This window comes from Nymphaea colorata, chromosome 1 (genome assembly GCF_008831285.2).
Source record: "Nymphaea colorata isolate Beijing-Zhang1983 chromosome 1, ASM883128v2, whole genome shotgun sequence".
Lineage (NCBI taxonomy): Eukaryota > Viridiplantae > Streptophyta > Magnoliopsida > Nymphaeales > Nymphaeaceae > Nymphaea > Nymphaea colorata.
This window is the reverse complement of record NC_045138.2, coordinates 22,791,765-22,812,123: the sequence shown is the minus strand read 5'-3', so window position 1 is coordinate 22,812,123 and position 20,359 is coordinate 22,791,765. Positions and strand designations below refer to the sequence as shown.

At 34.2% G+C, this 20,359-nt stretch overlaps 1 protein-coding gene across 1 annotated transcript; it reads left to right on the top strand.

Moving 5' to 3' along the window:
- Window positions 1-260: 260 nt before the first annotated feature.
- On the top strand, window positions 261-18,935 carry LOC116245728 (protein PIN-LIKES 3-like). The gene is made up of 10 exons (XM_031617241.2): window positions 261-685; window positions 6,745-6,824; window positions 6,900-7,024; window positions 7,825-7,946; window positions 8,153-8,401; window positions 11,516-11,608; window positions 12,195-12,295; window positions 17,700-17,752; window positions 17,926-18,111; window positions 18,451-18,935. The coding sequence occupies exons 1-10, from the start codon at window positions 551-553 to the stop codon at window positions 18,573-18,575; spliced, it is 1,269 nt and encodes a 422-aa protein (XP_031473101.1). The 5' UTR covers window positions 261-550; the 3' UTR covers window positions 18,576-18,935.
- Window positions 18,936-20,359: the final 1,424 nt, after the last annotated feature.

The window sequence follows — 20,359 nt, the reverse complement described above, 5'->3', positions numbered from 1 at the left end:
TACACTAAAATTTTTAAACTATATATAAATTTTTGAATTTTTTAAAATGTGAAGAGAGGCCAAAGGTCCCTGCCGGCCCCGTGCCTCCGCCCCTGCTCTCGAATAAAGTTGTATAGTGTCATGACTGAGGTCAAAATTTCTGTGAGACTGTAAGAAACAGCCGCCATTGGTAGCTGTTGACTTGCAGGTACATCCTAACAATGGAAAACAACTTTGAACTGTTGGTGAGCACTTGCTCACTTTCCACGTTCAGAGGAAAACCGATGTATGTGTGTTCGGCGAAGAGGGAGAGAGGGCGTGCAGCTGTCCTCTGGCACAAAGCAGTGTTTCAATAATACACGTATCTGTTGGTGAATAGACCCCAATATCTCTCTTTCTCGGCCCACGAGATGGACAGAAACAATGGCAGACTCTGATTAATGCCAACTTAATTGTCACATGCTTCCTTTAACTCAAGTTCTGTACTGTTTCATGAACTTGGTTCCTGCGATCGCCAATATATACATTTCTGCGCTACGAGTTGAATAATTTTCGAGAGATTGAGTCAAGAATGGAGATCTTGAACCTCCTGTTGATCTCATCCGTGCCCGTGGTAAAAGTTCTGATGATCACTGGTCTTGGCGCATTCCTGGCAACGAAGAAGATTGATATTCTTGGTGCTGAGGCCCGGAAACATCTCAACAAAGTGAGTTTTCGAATACCAACAAGCCGATTTACCTCTCGTTCTAATTTTTCTGGTTACACGGTTGATGCTGATTGTGCTGTCTGCTTTTGCTTGCTGAATGTGAATGCATCTAAAGAACTGGAAATTTTCTCTACGAGCGTTGCCATCATGCTCAAGTGTTCTTCAATGGTAAACGCTCTTGCTAAGTCTTTCATGAATTTGAAAAGGGTTTGTTTGGAAAGAGGGAGAGTGCAGCATAAGAGAAGCATTGAAATATCAACCAATTTTAAGTTCTTGGTCTTGAATTTGGTACCAGCGAAACAGGGTTTTTTTCTCACTTGGGGGAAGTGAACTTCATTAACCTTGAAGTTGTTTTTGGATTTTTTTTTGTTAACCTGTCCCTTTTGTTGGTCGAGAAGAAAGGGAAAGGGAAAAAGCGGCAGCTTCCTTTTTCAAATTCTAGGGAAAGATTTCTCCTTCTTCTGAACTTGGTTCTGGAGAAGGTCTATGATTCATTCTCAGCTTTAAGGCCGGTAGTGTCAGTGGCAGAGCTACATAAGGGCAGTTGCGGACACTAGCTCTTCAATGTTCCATTATTTTTATGTTAACATTTTCAAATATTTGCTTTGTGTTATATAGATATACGAATACCTCTTTCGATATGAGAATCAGTTAACGAGTGTATCTAAAAAGTTTTTCTGGCTCCATTATTAGGTACGAGATCCCAATCTTTTTATCAACCACAATTCTCTCCATAGTGGAAGTGGATTTTCTAGTATGAATTGAGAAAAGCGAGGAACAAAGCATGCACTCGCATAGCATGAAAGCACTCGCAAAAGAGAAGAGGGCTGTCATGTCACGAGCAAAGCCTTACACTTTGCTTTGCGAGTGCTTTGTGCAAAGCCCTCTTAACAAGAGGGCTTCTCTTTCTCTTTTGTGAGCTCATCACTTTTCATAAGTACACTCGCGTTGCTTTGGCTTTCCAAATCATTAAGTCTGGATGTTTAGAGCGTTAGCAATAGAATTGGGGACTGGTTATGTGCACAACTCTACACACACACAAAATTATGCATACAAATATATAATAATCAAAATACCCATAACTAAGTAAGAGGGAGCCTTTTGTAAGGAAAAAATAGATTAATGAAAAAAGTTTAAAATGCACATTTTTATAACAATTTGTAAAATACCCCAACCACTTTTTCTTCATAAGTATGTCTTTGTTTCGTTCAACTCAATCTCAAGAGAATAAGGCGAATTGAGGACTGTTTTGTTCTTTTCGCTATATTTGGATGTTGCAGTTTTTAGTATTATTACTTGTAATTTATTATTATGATGCTGTACATGTTGATTAGACCACTTAACCATGTTTATCGTAGAAGGACCAGACATTTCTTTTGAGTAAGAGTAGGCACTAGTCGGACTTTAGGGCCCTTGTCTTTGGGTCGGGCTTGGCCCGGGTTATGGAAATGGATTCAAGCTGGGCTCAGGCCCAGACTCAATAAAAAATTATTATTAATTTTAAATATATTTATATATATATATTTACATATTTTTCTGTATATAATACATGTATTAACTTTTTTTTTATTAAAATTGAACCATACCACGCTAGAACCGGGTGGAGTCCAAGTTAGTTGGGCCTGAGCCTGGCCTGCCAAAATGGGGCCTGGCCCGATGCCCACTCTACTTAGGAGATATTAATGACGTACCTAAACCAGCAACATGATAAAAAAACCCAATATTTCTAAATAAATTCCAACAAAACTTTCTCAATAAGCGTCAATTTTATGCAGGGTCCGAATCAACACGCTGCTTGTCATCTTTGATTATTTTGTATTGCCAAAATATTTGCTTAATTAAGTCAAAATCAGAATCATCTGTGAATCACATCATGACATTAAAATTAATGCTATTAGGTAGCAATATATTGCAGGTGCCCTCCTAAACTTTGGAAATACCCACACTCATTAATTATCTTTTACTTGAAAGAATAATAACAACTAATTTAAAAATCAATTATGTGCAATCTCATCCTTTTATTTTCAAATGCTTAATGATTTTTCAAGCATCAAATTAGAGGTTTAATTAAGTATAACTCAAGTTTATCGCTGGTAGGAGCAGAGAGACCTGTGTGCTCCATGGAACCTACTCTGAGACGTTAATTTAGTGTTGGATTTGGGTGGACGTGGGTCCAATTATATGAGACCAGGGTCATTGCCCCACAGATCTGGGTGAACTTGGGTGTTAACTATATATTTAATGTCCCAGAAAAAAAAATTTCTGGCTCTGCCCCTGATCGTAGGGTTCCTAACATTAAGCATGTGGGGTTGACCAAGCTACACTTGAGTCGAGCATGGTGGATTAATGTACCATTTACTCCCCCCTCTCTTCCTCATCAATATTAAGGGTGTCTTTCTACAGCCAAGTCCCAAGTGCAATAGATATCCATTGTCCTTAAACTTCATTAAGGGTGTCTTTCTACAGCCGAAACATGAACAAACATGCACATTTTGTTGAATTTTATGCTTGTCTACATATATTGAAGCCTAAGCTTAATTAGGTTTGCGCCTAGCTGGGACATTTGGGGCTTGAGCTTGCATTGTCTTGCCCATTGAAAGCACCGTTATATTTTAAAAACAAATAGATCCATTCACTGACATTGTATTATTAAGTATTCATATGAATAAGATATTATTTAAAGGAATAGCAAGCACTTAAAGTCAGAGCATGACCTCTCGTTCAATCCTATGTTGGCTGGTTATGTAGGAAAATCAATTTTACTGTGGGCATCAGAGAATTAGGATTTAGATAGATGGGCAGAAAATTCCCTACAATGTGTTCAAGCCGACTCACAATGTGTTGTATTCAACATGTTGAACAACCAAGACGTCTCCATTTTACTTTTGGTTTTCTAGGCTAGCCAATTAGTAAGTCTTACCATGTCATGCATGTAGCTTCCTCTGCATCTACTTTCTATCAACCGTTACATGCATATATGACCTTTTGGGTGTGAGAACTCAACTCACCTTGATATAGGGGAGATATCCTAAAGGGGCCAAAGCCCCTCTCCTCTTCTCTTTTTTCCTCAGAGTCTAGGGCAGCTTTGGGACCTGGGTGGGGAGTGGTACACCCATGAACTAGGGTGTTAGGCATCCACCTTTTGCAGTTCAAATAACTCCCACATGAATCAAACTGATGATCAGACTTTCACCTCTCTACCAGTCCGACCAGTTATGCAACACCCCTCAAGGCACTCACCTTGATATAGGAGGAATTAGAATAATATATGTAGGATTTTTTTTTTAAAAAAAATTGCTTCCATTGATAATATCAAGGCAATAAAAGTACTGTTGTCACCTAGATGAAAAACTTGCAACATATTGAAGAAAATGATACATTTATACAAGCGTGAAAATGTATTTCAACCTTTATTTTCCATTATCATATAGAAATGATTTAAGGGCACATAGTCAAATTTTGTTTAAAATTAAGGTACAAGGTGGTAGTAGAATGTGTCAGTCCCCTTTCTCCATCATCCATCTAGTTAGAATATCCTTAGCTAGGCAAGGAGTGTATTGAATACAAGACTTAATTCAATATGTATGAAATCCTTGCAATGTAATAATAATGCCTAGAAATTCCCTTTCTTGTATGTGAGGATAAAAGTATCCATCCACTTAAATAGTATCCAAAGGGCCTACATATCATGTTTCCTGTCTATGCTTGAAAGGATAAATCATGACGATAACATCTTTTGGTGTCAAAAATAGTCAACATAAAAGAAATTTTCACTTCTTGAAACAAAAGGTCCTCTTGGGTAGTGTCTAGTTTATAAGGTCGCAACAACCACCTATATCAGCGTCGTATAATTGCTTCCAAAAAATAACCATGTTTTGCATTACTTGCATCATAGATAACACTTGCAATCAAGTTCTAGCAAATATTCATTAAATAACATAGTTTGAGACATCAATAACACCAAATTCCTAAGCATGATTGTATTAGGACTACAATGCTTCGACACCTAATTTACGTTTTGAAAGTCCCCACATATATTATTCAATTCGTGGCTTAGAGTTTGGGCTTTAAAATATTTATTTTTCTAGTTGTTATTGCCAAATTTTCAAGTCAAAATAATTTTGAACTCATAAAAGGTGAGTGGCTCATTGTTTATCTGTAGTTAATTAAATATCTTGATGAAAACATAATCTAAGAAAGGAAATTCTGAAATCTTTTGAAAGTAACTATATATGTTAAGCTTGATCCATAGTCAAATTTTAGCTCAAATATTGAAGAAAATCATGATTTTAAAGGAAATCAAATGCCATGTTTTCATCAAAATTGAGAATAGTATGCAATCTAAGGTTTTGGACGAGGTTTGCAAAACATGGTTCTCTAACCTCAGAGATCATGTTCAGTTTAGTTTTATTTCATTGGAGAACTCATGCTTCTATCATTCAGTTTGGAGTGTTAATTGATGACTATGTCTGAAAATAACTCACAATCATTTTTTGGATAAAACCTATTTAGGATCACAAATTTACTTGTGGATATTACCATATGGATGATAAGATATCTTATCATGATGCCTCAAAGGTATGGATCCAAAATATTCTCCAACTTCTTCGTAAACATTCAAACTTAATGAGATCAAGTCACATAATTTTAATCCAAGTGGACATAAAGGCATCAATTACATTTAATGGTGTTAGAGCATGAATGGCTTCATATGCACTCTTAGAGGGTGCTTGATAATAGGGAAGACTATGTTACTACTTCATAAATCTGTCCCGAAAATTGGAGCAGATTTGTAGAATACTATAATCAAGTATTACGTGAACCTACCCCAATCTTTGGGACAAATTCACAAAATACTAGTATAGTGTTCCTATTACCAAACACCCCTTTAAATTACATTATGCTCATATCCAAATTTTAGGATCATGTGACAAAGCACCTTGCATATTATGGCCCTAGAAACTACGAAGGTTGAATTCAGCAGATAATATATTTGACTTTAGGGCAAGCATTCTTCAAGTCAAAAGAATTTAAATTGAGCTTATGCACTCTTCAAGTCAAGGAAACAATTCAAAGCATGCACATAATGTAACTTGAATACATATATAGCAGATAATATATTTGACTTTTTGATATTTTTTGTCTCTATTTCGAAGTGGCATTTCATGTGAGCTCTAGAACTATGAATGACGTGCAACTCAATTAAGTTCCCTTAATAGAACTTGAGTATTTTAATGATGAATATTTCATACTGTTAAAATAAAACATAATCTAAATTGTTTCATAATTAATTGAAAACATATTTTCAATTTCTTATTCGATACAAATTTTCCTTGAATTTTATGCCTACATCAAGATTTTGTCATCACAAGTATACATGAATGATAGTTTAATCTAAAAAGAAGGGCAATTATGTAACTATCATGAGTATTATATTTGCAAACTTCACATTCTCAGTAAGAAAAATTTCGGTCAAAAAAATTGTCTAGCATTACATGGCAACACCTTTACTTTTCAAAGTATGCTAATAACCTTATTCATGTTTCTAAGAAAGTATGTTCCAATTTTTATTATCAAAACAAGCATTCTTTATGTTATATAATGTGTAACCCTATTTTGTCAAATCATTTTTAAAATCATGATTAATATTCTAGGCACCAAAATACATATTGTACAACTAATCATTTTATAATTGAGTTTGCTTTTACTGAGCTATTTAAAACATGGTTTAACACAAGGAAAGCTACACATCTAGGCACCAACACATGTTGTACATATTTTCCAAATAGTTATAGTTTAACTTATTCGATATTTGGTAGTGACATTAATAACATTGTAATTATCATAGTAAAATTAGGGATATAGTTCACAATCCATTCAATCTATTTGTGCCTTGTTAAGCAAATATCTTGATTATTCTCTGACCTTGTCTTGTATGTGTTTTCTCTGCTAATATAATATGTGTTTTGAGTACGTCATCTGTATGATAAGATCATATTTATTATTTTTATGACTGACCACATTTTCTTAGACAAGTTCATTGATGGTTTCTTTTGCAGATTGTGTTCTATGTATTTAATCCAGCACTGGTGTCTACCAACTTATCTAAAACAGTTACCCTTGAAAGCATGATGTTGTTGTGAGTTTCTTTCACTTTCTTACTTTAGACTTTCATAATGACTATCATTCACATGAAACTTCATCCTTATTTTAGGTGGTTCATGCCAGTGAACATCCTTTGCACATTTCTTATTGGAATTTGTTTTGGATGGATTCTTGTAAAAATTGTCAACCCTCCTGTCAAACTAAAAGGCATAGTCTTGGGATGTTGTTCAGCTGGTAAGTATGAGACTTCTGTACAAAATCTACATAAAAGATGTATTTGAGTAGAAATTAACAATTCAAGCAAGCTAAACATGTGAATGTTTGACTGATTTTAAATACATTTTTTTTTTAAATGTGCTTTGCTTGCTTGAGATTTTGGTTTTAAGATTTACTATGGCTAACAAAGTACATATATCTTTGTGTTCACCAAAAGGTCTGTCCAACATAAAGTGATAATAGAGATGAAACTTCTTATATTGTGATTAAGGTCCACATGTTGATACAACTTAGACACATAAAACCTAGTTTTGAACTATAGCTTAAAATTATTTCTCGATTGTGTGGTAAAATTGAGAGCAAATATACCTTCAAAATTTTATACTTTTTTATATATTCCTTCCACTCCCCACACCTAATTAAGCAATTAACATTGCAAAGCCTTCTAGAAGTTTGTCATCCCTAATGAAAAAACGAAGCCTTTGTATAACATTATGACTAGCAAGATGTTATAGATTTAATATGATTAAATGTTTTGATTTTAGTATTCTCATCATATGATAAGTTAGATGCTTCTCCAGAATTGGAAATTAACCTTTACTAACTTTTTTCATAATCTCCTACATATGTAACTTTGATGCCCAATATAAGGCTTAATTGCAACTCAGTTAAATCAAATTTCTATTGCACATAAGAGCTATAATAAATACATTATACTTTATATAGACCATGCAAAAAAGCATGGCTCATTTAATTTTTTTTCTTGAATTGAACTATAATTGTTGTTGCTTTTGATGTCTTGTTGTTTGATGGAGTAGGGAATCTAGGGAACTTACTTCTCATTATTGTGCCGGCAATATGTCAAGAAAAAGGAAGTCCTTTTGGTGATCCAAGTGTTTGTGAAAGATATGGTTTATCATATGCATCATTATCAATGGCGGTATGTTCTTAAAAGAAATTATTTCTTTAATCAATTTTGCTACTGGATTACGTGAGATTACAAAATATGTCGTACTTCTATGAGGTGTAAGTATGTTCTGGACATTTTATATTCTACATTGTCCAACTTTCTATGAATGTTTAAAATTTTAACTTTTTTCAATATAGTGAACCTTAAAACTAATTTTTCTTATTCTTTAAATCCAGTTAGGGGCAATCTTCTTGTGGTCAATTGCCTACAATATCATGAGAATATCATTTTCAAATTGCACGATTGGAGAGCCAAGTGATGGACCAAAATCTCATATGAGATCATTATATGGTGAAAATCAAAATATGGTCCCATCAAACAACACAGAGTCATTGCTTGCACTTGATAGCCATAGGACTTCTGAGCAACTTCCTGAAAAGCTTTCTGAGGCATTATTACGATTTGAGGATTGTACTGATAAAAAGGTAATTTCTTTGTTTTTAATGCAATAGTCATCACATACAATAGATCTTCAATACCTTCTTTGATAATAATTACTAACTACCAATCACTACATTAATGGAAGTTTTTATTTATTGTAGCAATCTCGGTTGCTTCACTTTCAAGTTTTTGATTTGGGCTCGCTTGAAAAAAAAGATCATTTGAGAAAAATGTTAACCTAAATTAACATTTTTGTAAAGTCCTACATCACAATTATTTAAATGTTACAGCATGTTCTAATAATAGGCAAACTAAGATGGTTAATGTCTGAAGTTGCTATTAATTACCTCTTAACCTTGTTCAATTTGAAGGTCATAAATCCAACTCCCTAAACAACTAGGTGATGTGGGTTTGTCATGGGGCTTGGTAGCCTGCTAAATCTAGAACCAAAATGAGCCCTCACAAGATTCCAACTTGGCCTACCTTGCCTTAGATATGTGTACCTTTGGCCAGGCCATGTGACTGCTTAGCTTAGACAACCTTCTCATTTTTGCATGGCAAAGTTAGTTATCGACTTTCCAGCTTGAGTGTCAAGGCAGTCTGAGCTCAGGTTGCAAAGTTAAGGCCTTGATGAATTATCAAACTGCTCTTGAGCCCTACCACTGATTCATTCTAGGCGATGGTGACATATGTTGCAGACTTGGCCTAAGGAGATGGGTCTTCTATTGCACAAGGTCAAGTTAGGGCTAGATTGCAAGAAGAATAGTCTATTCAACTAAGGTTGCCTTATGCTAAGTGGTACAACAAAGGTTGATGAAGATAATGGCTGAGGTTGGAGAAGGCTCGTCACAGACAAGAATGTCCCTCAAACATCAGCTGCCAATGATTGGCCCAATGTACTATACCAATGTATTAAGTAGTGCTTAACAAGATCAGCAATGACTTGTGGGTAGGAGAGCTCTATTGTCTTCCTGTTGAGCTGCCAAACACAAGGGCCTTAATGCTGACCAAGGAGGTGACCCCCTTGGTGACTATGGAATTAGGTAGGCCAGACTAGCATAGACATTTGTGGGATTTAAGACTAACCTTGAGGAAGAAGAAGCTTGGATGTAGCACTCCAGGAAAGGAAACTCTAGCTTAATTCTCCATTAGAAAATCTAATATAGTTCTCTAGGGATATAAAGCTTAAATAGCCTATTTGGGAAAATAAACTTGAATAAAAAAGAAGTTGCCTAACTTGTCAAAAAGTTGAGATGCTAAAGATATTTAATGAAATTTTACAAAATTATTTCTAATTTAAAAATAGGGGAAATCTTTACTTCTAATTCAAAAGGGTGCCTCTTCCAAAGGCACAACTTCACTGCATTGGTTGGCCTTCCTTCTCTTGTTGGTAAACTCAAGGTGAAAGATGGGTGTTACCTTCCTCCAAAACTACATGTTATACTCAGCGTAACTTCATGATGTCCCTCCTCTTAGTTTGTCAATGCTCAGGAATGCCACACCTAGTGGTTTTCCTTGTGCATGTGATGGTGAAATTACAAATGATTGGTGGAGCAACATAGTTCGTTGTGGGCCCAATTTTGCTACTAATATATGCAGACCCACCAGTGTTTAGTAAGATGGAAGGTAGACCTAACCAGCACTATCAAAGTAGAGAATTGTTGAGGTGGTAAACAAGTGGGCTTGACTGATAATTGGTGCCTCTTGGACAAGCATGGGCACAGATGAATTGGTGTACATGTGGACTATGCATATGTACCCTTGTGCCTAGTTGATCTCAGTCCTAGGGAAACAGCCATGATTGAACCTTGTCACCCTCATCTAGGGGCCCACTAGGCCAGTTGGTCTACATAGAGGGTATGTGTTTAATTGGCGTGCTTCGAAGAAGGAGTGCTACATCACTTAGCAAAGCATTTGTTCATCAATTTTATGTTCGAATATTGCGGTCAGATTTAGTATTTTGTCAACTCAAGACTTGATAATCACACTAAAGCGAAAATGCAAAGCCAGCAACTTGCAATGGTTTCTATAATAATTATGTAGTTAAATTAAAGGTCAAACCGTCAATCCGTTGTCTTATAAATAGCAGGTTGCTTAAGACACTTTTATTGTTAAAAACATGGGGTGCTCAAGAATATAGTTGTAAATGTTTCTTTATAATATTGTATAAAGAAAATATAGCCATCATTGGCTTTCAATAAGGAGATGTGTATCAAATTAGGTGATTTTTATATTTAGAAGTCATTTTAGGAAGGTGAAATACCAATACCTTGTCAAACATAATTGAAGAGAAAATGTCAAGTTTTTCATTAAAGAATTTTAATTGCAAACATGTCATTAGTGAATAAAAAAATATAATGATCTTTTTTTAATTAAATTCCGAAAGAAACCCTTTGCCTCATCCCTTTTAGGAGTTAGGAGCACTGGTAAGATCCTTCTATCTACTTCCTTACAATCTATAGCTTTGGCTTGCGTAAAGACGGACTAGGGATAAAACCATGTGTTCATGCTTGGCAATCACTTCCATTGCAATACCCCCGTTCCAACTATATGATAAACCATTTGTCTCTATAATGGAAAATACATTAATAACTCACATAACCTCTCTTCAGAATTCATGAAGCCAATGGATTTTACTTATGTTATTTTTCACTTGTTGGAAAAAATCTATAGTAGTATGCATAAACTTTAAGAATTTGAAATACATCTTAAACAAAATATTGACTTTTAGGTTAGTTACACATAATAACTAGACATAACAAGGCAAAATTTTTAGGAAATGTAGTAAATTCAATTAAAAATACAATTTATAGGCTAAATGAATAGTTGAATTTGTTGCAACCATGTTTAGAATAAAACCCCAAGTATATCTCTATAGCATATGTATAGAATAAAGGGTTGGTTATATCTATAACATGATATTTCAAGGTTATTAGATGCTTGAGTAGAGGAGGAGCAACCAATGCACTCCTATGTGGAGTGTTTGGTGTCAACATTTCTTAGTAAGACATTAACATGTTCTCAATATTTATCTAAACTTATTGTATTCTTGGAAGATGAACTTTGGTGTGTTGTGATATTTTTTATAATTTTTCACCTTCGCTAGAAAATTCTTAATTTATAAAATGAGAACATTGTCATTTTATGCATAATTGCAGGACTCAATTATTGTGAGGCTTAGCCATTCCTTAAAGATGTTATCTTGCAAAATGCAATTAAAGAGATTGTTGACACCTTCAACTATTGGAGTGGTAATCTTATTTTCCTTTTTCTTTCCATTTAGAATTTGTGCTTCTTTATGATTTAATAAAACCTAACTGTTAGTAAAAAAAATGCAAAAGGCAGCCTATGGTCTTAGGTGAATATTGATTGTAATTTTGAAATACATGTGGAGTTACAAGTTGTTCTGTCCCTTCATCAGAACTACCATTACCTTTGTAGTTAATATTTGGCATATTGTTCTGTTTTTTTCGTATTGCTTGTCCTATAACCCAAGGTATCTGTTCACATTCTCTAGAATGTTAGCAACATTGGCCTGAACTTTTCCAAAATCAATTTCTTGAAAAGCCAACATATTAAGTAGTTTTTTTTTCACTTTCGTTATTAGACATCACATACATGTGCATGAGGAATTCAACATGATAAGTTCACTTTATTTGTAGACGTTGGGTTACATTTTTTTGATCTTACCATGTTGCTGGCAAAACGCTTCCGCTAAAGAAGATATCATTGGTCCTAAACTAGAAATTTGTGAATGCATATACATTTACCTGATCCATGTTGATTTTTCCTTGTACTTTCATGCCTAGTTATGTTTAGTTCATTTCCTTTGTATAGGTTGTGGGTTTCATTATAGGGATTGTTCCTCAATTCAGAACTTCAATGATTGGGGAAGGTGCTCCACTTCATGTTATCCAAGATTCTGCTGAACTGTTGAGGTACTCTGAATAACCATCATGTTTTTGTAATGAAAGTTTTTCAATTGAAATTCTTTTAGTAGTGGTTTGTTATTTTTGTTTCAATAATTGCATTGAGAGAAATATAAAAATTTATTGCTTAGTCTATTGTCTTCATATTAATTTGTATTAGTTCAATTAATTTTGCTTAATTAATAAACTAACAACTATTTAAATTGAGTCATTGATTTTTTAAATATTGCCATCTTGAATTTCATTTGATGTATCTTGGCATACTTAATATTTTCAAATTCAATATTGAAAATTTTCATGCCTAATGGGTTGAATCATGCTTGTTATTTGGTATTGGCTAACATATGTTTCATGAACATGATAACACTTGTTAATGGCTAATTAACTTCTATGTTGGCCCTATCTTTCAATTAAAGCATTTCCTGCCAATGCACAATTGTAATGCCCAATTAGGATTCATAAGTGTCCTGTTATACATTTGAATCATAATTTGGTATAGTAAGCATGCTAGTTTGGATAGTATATGTTTCAAAAATGTATTTTCATTTGTTCATGATTGCCCATCTTGTAATTTTAAACTAGTACATTCCAAAATCGCTTTCATTTTCTAATTCCCAACTGTAGTTCTTTAACATGCTTCCATTATCAAAAATGGATTTTCCGTATAAATGTTGATTTGAATTCGTTAAGAGACCTTACATAAAGTAACATTTTTTTTCTTTGAAATAGATTATCTTCTACTTGATAGAAGGTTATCTTCTACTTGATCGAATGTGAGACTAAGTGCATCTCTTCATCACCAGAATTCTAAATTTCTCAAAATAATTAACATATTAGTAGTTAACATATTTTCCAACCATTTAGTTTATATTGATGCCATTTGTAACATTTACATTTGAGTTTCATCTTCACAAGGTTTGAAATAAGGAAAGCTAAACCATTGTAGTTTTGCATTTTATTTGGTGTTTGATAAGGTAACAGAAAATTACACCCTTTTTTTTTATTTAGTCAAGAAACCTTATTTTAAATTATAAATATGTTTCTCACATATGGGCATAAAAATTACTTTGACAACTATTATGAAACTAACTATATGAAAATCCACTTTCTTGGTAGAAGATGAAAATTAGAAGGCCCAAAATATGGGTTCAAGTTATTTTTGACATAGATAGGCAGAACTCCTAGGGTTGATGGACTCTTTTTTTTGCTTGGGGATCTCCTCCATAATCTTTGTCATGACTAATGTTTATGATGTCTGTAACATAGAAAGAGTGTCCATACTTATAGTTTTCCTAAATGGAGGATTTTTGACATTGTCTTACAGTGTTACAGATGATAATATTAAAAAAATTAACTAGATTCCAATAAGCTAATGACTACCCAATCCAATGATGATGGGAAACAAATGACAAGGGCACCACCATCAAGATTTCGTCTTTTGGACCAAACAAAGACACACTATGTTGCATGCCATTGAAGCCTTGAGATGATTAAAATATTTTTTCAAAAATGAACTCTAATGATGATAGCATGAGCCTATAACAATCAAACATCATTGTTGTCCAATTGCCAAAATGTCTTCAAATCTTTCAAATGATGGTAAGTAGCTGGTTATTATTCTAGTAGGATGGGTGTCATCCCCTGTGCCAAGTGGGCAACTAGTATACTAGCTAATTTTGCAAGCTCCACGTCAAGCACCAATAGAGTCCTAAATCCTAGGGGCAATGAGAAAGGGGATCAGCTCTTACTCAGGTGTGCAATAAGATACTCCTCCTATTCACCTGAAGAGGATTGGGTAATGATCACCATCTCAGCCACCAAGGTCCTAGAATGATAGTCAACCCTACGTCATTGTTGTCCAATTGCCAAAATGTCTTCAAATCTTTCAAATGATGGTAAGTAGCTGGTTATTATTCTAGTAGGATGGGTGTCATCCCCTGTGCCAAGTGGGCAACTAGTATACTAGCTAATTTTGCAAGCTCCACGTCAAGCACCAATAGAGTCCTAAATCCTAGGGGCAAAGAGAAAGGGGATCAGCTCTTACTCAGGTGTGCAATAAGATACTCCTCCTATTCACCTGAAGAGGATTGGGTAATGATCACCATCTCAGCCACCAAGGTCCTAGAATGATAGTCAACCCTACGATCAAGGACTTCAATGATGACCATCTCCATCATCTAGCAAGCCAAACGATGGTCATTCCCGTCATTACAAAGTTAAATGACATTGTGTTCATCATTTAGCAACCCAAATGTCATTTAAGCCATTCAATTTATGGTCGATCTAATGTTGTTACTGCTGGAGGTGGTGACCAACCTGTCATGCACTAAAAGAAATATAATTCAAGAGATTATCTCCTAATCAGGATTATGTACAAACTTGAGTCTAGATTGCACTTCTTTATTATTAGGAGATTGCAGATTAGGACAAATAAGTAGGCACATCTAAAGTCATGCTAACCTTTATATGAATGAGTTTGAATTAAAACTTGTTAAAAAATTAGAGTAAGCAAGCTTGCTTTAACTGGATGAAAGAAATGAATTAAGTAATTAGCTTCTTGGAAATCTATTGCCCAAGAAAGAATGTGTTAGATGTCAGACTTTCTACTTTTTTCGAGGCTATTGGGAAGCCTCTTCATAAGCACAAGGTTGGCTCTTGCAATACCAATTATTCAAAATCAACCAAAGGCTCCTCTCAGGTGAAAGTAAACCTAGTGTCACCTCAAACAAGAGATTGAGCTAGACTTCGTCTATGGGTTGCCCTAGACTAACCTTTGACTACGGGATGCAAAACTATGTTGCTCACCCATCAGTGTCATGAGTGTCATCCTGAGACAACGAAATACCACAAGGTGTTATGCTCAAAAGTTCATTATTTTCTTTAAACTAAGTTGGCACTACTAGTTTTGTTTAAACATCAGATCAGTTTTATCAATAATGGCTATGAGGTATATCCCTGAATTCTTATGTATACATTTGACCATATCCTTACATACATGTGTTTGTGAGCATGATTTTACATGTGTTAGTTATATATCTTGGACTTAAATGTATAAATGTTTTACATGTATGGAATTTTTTTTTTCAAATATGCATCCACTTTATGCATGAATGTGCATGCTATTTTCCAGGTTCATGTGTGTCATGATGTGTGTGCATCATATTTATTTTATTTTTGCAATAAAATGAAATAAATAAAGATACAACTTCTTCTATCTTTTTTCACTTTTCTTCTCTTGTTGTTTTCTTGAGGTCCCCCATATCTTATGTAAATTTAAATTTTTATATCTTTTTTTCATTTATTTCCTTTTGCTCCTTCTCTTTCCCCTTTTCATTCACTCATTAGAAGAGGGAGAGTCAACCCATTTGTGGGCCTGGCCTCCACCATGGCTAAGTGAATGCCACCCATTGTCCAATGAGGATAGAGGTTGTGTCATGCCTTTCCATCCAATAACCTAGATTGATGATCTTTTCCAGTATTTCAATGCATTTGACACATCAACTAAATTATATATGCTTTTTAATTTTATGAAACGTACATTGGTCATGTACCATGTTACAATAACGTCTTGTATGTTACTACTGCATGTGATGCATGATTGCTTATGCTTGTGTGTATATAATGAGTGAATAATAAATGGATGACACATCCATAACCATGGGTATGATGCATGCTCACATGTGAGGTGTGTGTGTGTGCGCGCTCCACTCACTTTCTTTTCCATATGCATACGATAACATGTGTTTAGGCATGAAGCACACATGAACATTGTGCATGGTGCTAGAAAAGGTTTGATGAGGATGTGCAGAAAAGATATGTTTGCTAACCATGGGGATGTCATGATGTTTGTTGTCAACGGCTTCTCTTAAGGACATTTTCTTGTGATCAATTGAAGTGGGTGACACATAGGGCATGAAAATAACGGACACATTCATGGCTGGTGATCAATGTAGATGATAGTTATGATGATGATGCCAACTATCATGATAATAAATTATCACATAGGTGAAATGACTAAAATAATAAATATAATCATGATAACAATCTATTATTATGAAGATCATGAGGAGAATGACAACAATGATATGAAAAACTCCTACGGATTATAATACCATCATTATATTGATACAAATAATATAATAATACCAATTATAAGAGTGACCATACTAGACGAAGAAGTTGTAACATTTTTCTAAATCTTTTTTGTGGCCATGATTATCTCAACTTAAATTATTTTAATTTTTTTGTTATTAAAGAATTATCGTTAACAATGATGATGATAATTTTAAGAAAAGGCAAGTTGCAAAAACAGTCCAACCCAAACACAAATTACTTGAACTCTTTGTTTTTAACAAAAATGCTCTTTTGAAACCGAGGCCTAGATTTCAGACTTTGATTGCTTACCATGCAATGCATTGTGAAGGTAATGCATGCAAGCAAAGTCGAGTGTTCTTGGTTAGCACTTAACCTTTTCTGCATTTTGATATTTTTTACGTCATCATTGTCCTTGCATGTGCTTTCAAAGAACTTGAAATTCAAAGAGAGTTTGTGTTGACTATTATAGCGGCCAAACCCAAAACAAAGACAACTTATTTGATATTTTGAATTCCAACCCGCCTAGTAGGTGCTTTAGCTTAAAATCTAAAAATGTGATATAAGTACAATATGTCATAGTGGCACATACAACTTCACGCGATTCTTAGGACCTGTTTGCAAGTATCTCTACAAACATGGGGTGTCATAGGTGGGGAAGGTCCCAAAGCAACTGGTTTCCGTAAATTTGAAATATATTTGATCAATCCTCTATCTTTAATTTTATATAGCAATTCTCACTTTTGCTAGTGATGGTGATTGATATACTCTCGAGGATTAACCTTATATTTTCAACTTACATAACCACCTTGTCATTTTGTTGTTCATCTTTTCTAAGAGCTAATGAAAACTCTTGAATTTCCTTCTAAAATCATTACTTTCTTAACAATCCACCATCTAGCAAATGGGATCTGTATATACATTCTAAACTTCTAAGCCATCCCCATCCCTATTAAATCATGTGAATGCAACCCCAATGTCCTTTTACTATTTACACCTTTCTATGATTTCAGCAGACTATGTCATGTCTCTACATTGTGGGTGAGGTTGGCAGCATACTTCATGACAAAAAAAAAAAAAAAAATCATTTTGACTATACGGGTAGCGGAAAAGGATGCAAATTTTTCTTTCATTTAGTTTCTTGTTCGGCTATCCATGGATTTCTTACATATTCATTGCGAGATCAAAACCATTGGCTCTTTATCCACATTTGTTATTGACATCCAATGCGTCACTAAGACATAAAAAGGTTGAAATTTTCTTGGATTCTAGTGTTATACTTTTGACCTTAAGGCTTATTATATTATACAATTTTATGTAGTGAAGGAGCAATCCCTGCCGTCACCCTAATTATGGGAGGCAATCTTACAAAAGGTAATACTTGCAGAATTTTTTTTAACTAAATTTCTCAAAGATATATTGAATTGAAATGGGTGCCCTTTGTCGATTTAAGGCAATTGGAACCAATTGTCTAAAGGAAAAAAAAAAATTGTCCTTTCAGCATAAATTAGGCCTTTCAATTGCATGTCTCATTGAGATGTTTGCAGGAGTAAATCCATCTCACATGCCAAAGACACTCATTCTTGGAGTTATACTAGTTCGTTACCTTTTCATGCCAATATTGGGTATATTCATTGTTAAGGGGGCGATTAAGCTTGGCTTGGTGCATTCAGATCCTCTATATCAGTTTATTCTTTATATCCAATATGCAGTTCCACCAGCAGTGAATATAGGTATATTCATTTTATTACTTTCTAGTTTCCTCGCAGATGAATAAGTTATGTCTATGCATGTGGTTAAGTTAATAATGAGTACTATCCTTCATTTCTTGTATAATGTAAATTATGTTGGTTAGAAAGAAAATAGAGTTTGCTTTCAAAGTTGATGAATTAATCTTTCATCACATTTGGTACATGGATCAGTAGTGACATATCTAATTTTAGAAACTAATATAACAGATAATATTGCATAAAGATAGTGAAGAAACTAGATCATTTTGTTCATATAGAACTATTACTTGTGCTGCTTTAATGAAAGATTGTATACATGTGACTTATCTAAGCATATTGCAGGCACAATTACACAATTATTTGGATGTGGAGAAAATGAATCTTCTGTGATTCTTTTGTGGACATATCTCTTGGCTTCTATATCAATTACATTATGGTCCACAATTTTCCTGTGGTTGGTGGCATAAGCTTTCATAATTTTCTTCTTGCTCAGAGCAGATCAGCCATTATTTGCATGGTGGCCCTCATAAACAATGGTTCACAGTTGAAGATCCTTTGAAGACTATTTGTAGGTGTCTGCCGAACAAGTGGACATATTTTGCCATAGACAACAATTATGTGAACATCTTTGTAAAACTACTTTGAGCTATACTCGTTTGGAACCAATGTGTAATGATTTTGTAGTTCACATTGAGTAGCAACTTAATCAATGTATGAATATTGAGAGCCATGTCATGTTTTTGAGGTAGCCCTTTGGATAGATTTGTCAATTAAACCTCTTTCATGAATCATGGCATTAAAGTAAAAGACTTTTCCTTTTCTTGTTCCAGGCTGACTCATGCCCAATGTTCCAACATGAGTATCATGACTGAATTATTGTATAAAATGATACAAACGATGTTTAAAGGCATGTTGTGCCAATATAATACCTACCAATTGGTTTAGGCACACACGAGCTAATAGAGATTATACGAAAAAACAAAATTGTTTGCTATGTTTTTTTCTTAACAAAAGGTATTATTGTCCAAACTTTTCCATTATCGATTGGAACCATCCCATGATATTTAATTATGATTTGTGATTTAAATAAGTTATTTCTTTTGCTATATCAAGAGGAAACCTGGCTTGATCCAATTTAACTTGTCTTCAAGCGAACTTAGGTCATTGGTCCATTGTTTCAAACTATGCCATGTTTGGTATCTAATGGAAAGATGGTTTCCACGGTACAGCAAACCCAATAATCTATTTGGAAAAACTTTGTTGGTTTCTAGGTGGCTTTTGTGCTCACTGTAATTGATTAAGTTGTCCAAAACTTTTCCCATTTTGGCTTTTGAGTGAAGCCTGTCAACTCCACTTGGCATTGGCATTTTGAAGCCTACAATATCATGAAACAATTCTCAACAGCCCCTAAAGATCTTTGCTACACAAAAGAAAATGAAAAAATTATGTCATTGTGCCGCTGGTCATGAACTTCATGTATGTTCAATAATATGTTGAGTTTGCCTACGCAGCAACTCGAGCACAATTTTGAAAGTAAACATTATATCATCCATCCTTAGTCAAAGTACAAATTGTTTAAGTTTCCAAAATCCAAAAAATATTGAGATATAGCTGGCAAAATGAAGCAAAAGATAGTGGCTAAGATGGAAGAAAAAGGTAGAAATTATTTGATTAAGTTGTTGGAACCTAAATGTGTGCATAGTTGTCAATGAAGTTTTGAATTGGAGAGATTGGTTTATGACAAGCTAAGTTGTGAACAGAATCATTTCTAACCATCATTTGAACTAGGTATAGCCATGGGTTTGGAAATTTTAGATGAACAATATCAAAGATGCAACTGGCGAATCATATATCTACTAGAGTTAATTAGTTGCACATAAAAGGACTTTATGAGATTTCTACCAAAGTGTTAAGATCTATAAGTTGGTGTTCAAATGAAGAATTGGTGATATTAATTTTTCATCATTATTTAACTGAATATAGATGAAATCAAGCAAGCAACCACACCTAACAAATATGACATGATTAAGAAAGATGGACTCTTATAGAAGAAAAATCTTGAATTGAAGGAAATAATTAATATAGGAAACCATTAGGCAAAATAATGTAATAGAAGGCTTGTTGATAACACTCCTAAAGGATATGAATTTAATGCCTTGAACCACTACTCAATTTGATTTTATAGATCCAAATTCAAATCTAAAGTAAGAACATTTAGATGGAGAAAGAATGCAGTGAAAGTTAATAATGT

Coding starts and splice junctions, on each gene's coding strand:
- LOC116245728 (XM_031617241.2), top strand. CDS start 551: ATGGAGATCTTGAACCTCCTGTTGATCTCATCCGTGCCCGTGGTAAAA. Junction 11,609..12,194: donor CACCTTCAACTATTGGAGTG/GTAATCTTATTT, acceptor TCCTTTGTATAG/GTTGTGGGTTTCATTATAGG. Junction 17,753..17,925: donor GGGAGGCAATCTTACAAAAG/GTAATACTTGCA, acceptor AGATGTTTGCAG/GAGTAAATCCATCTCACATG.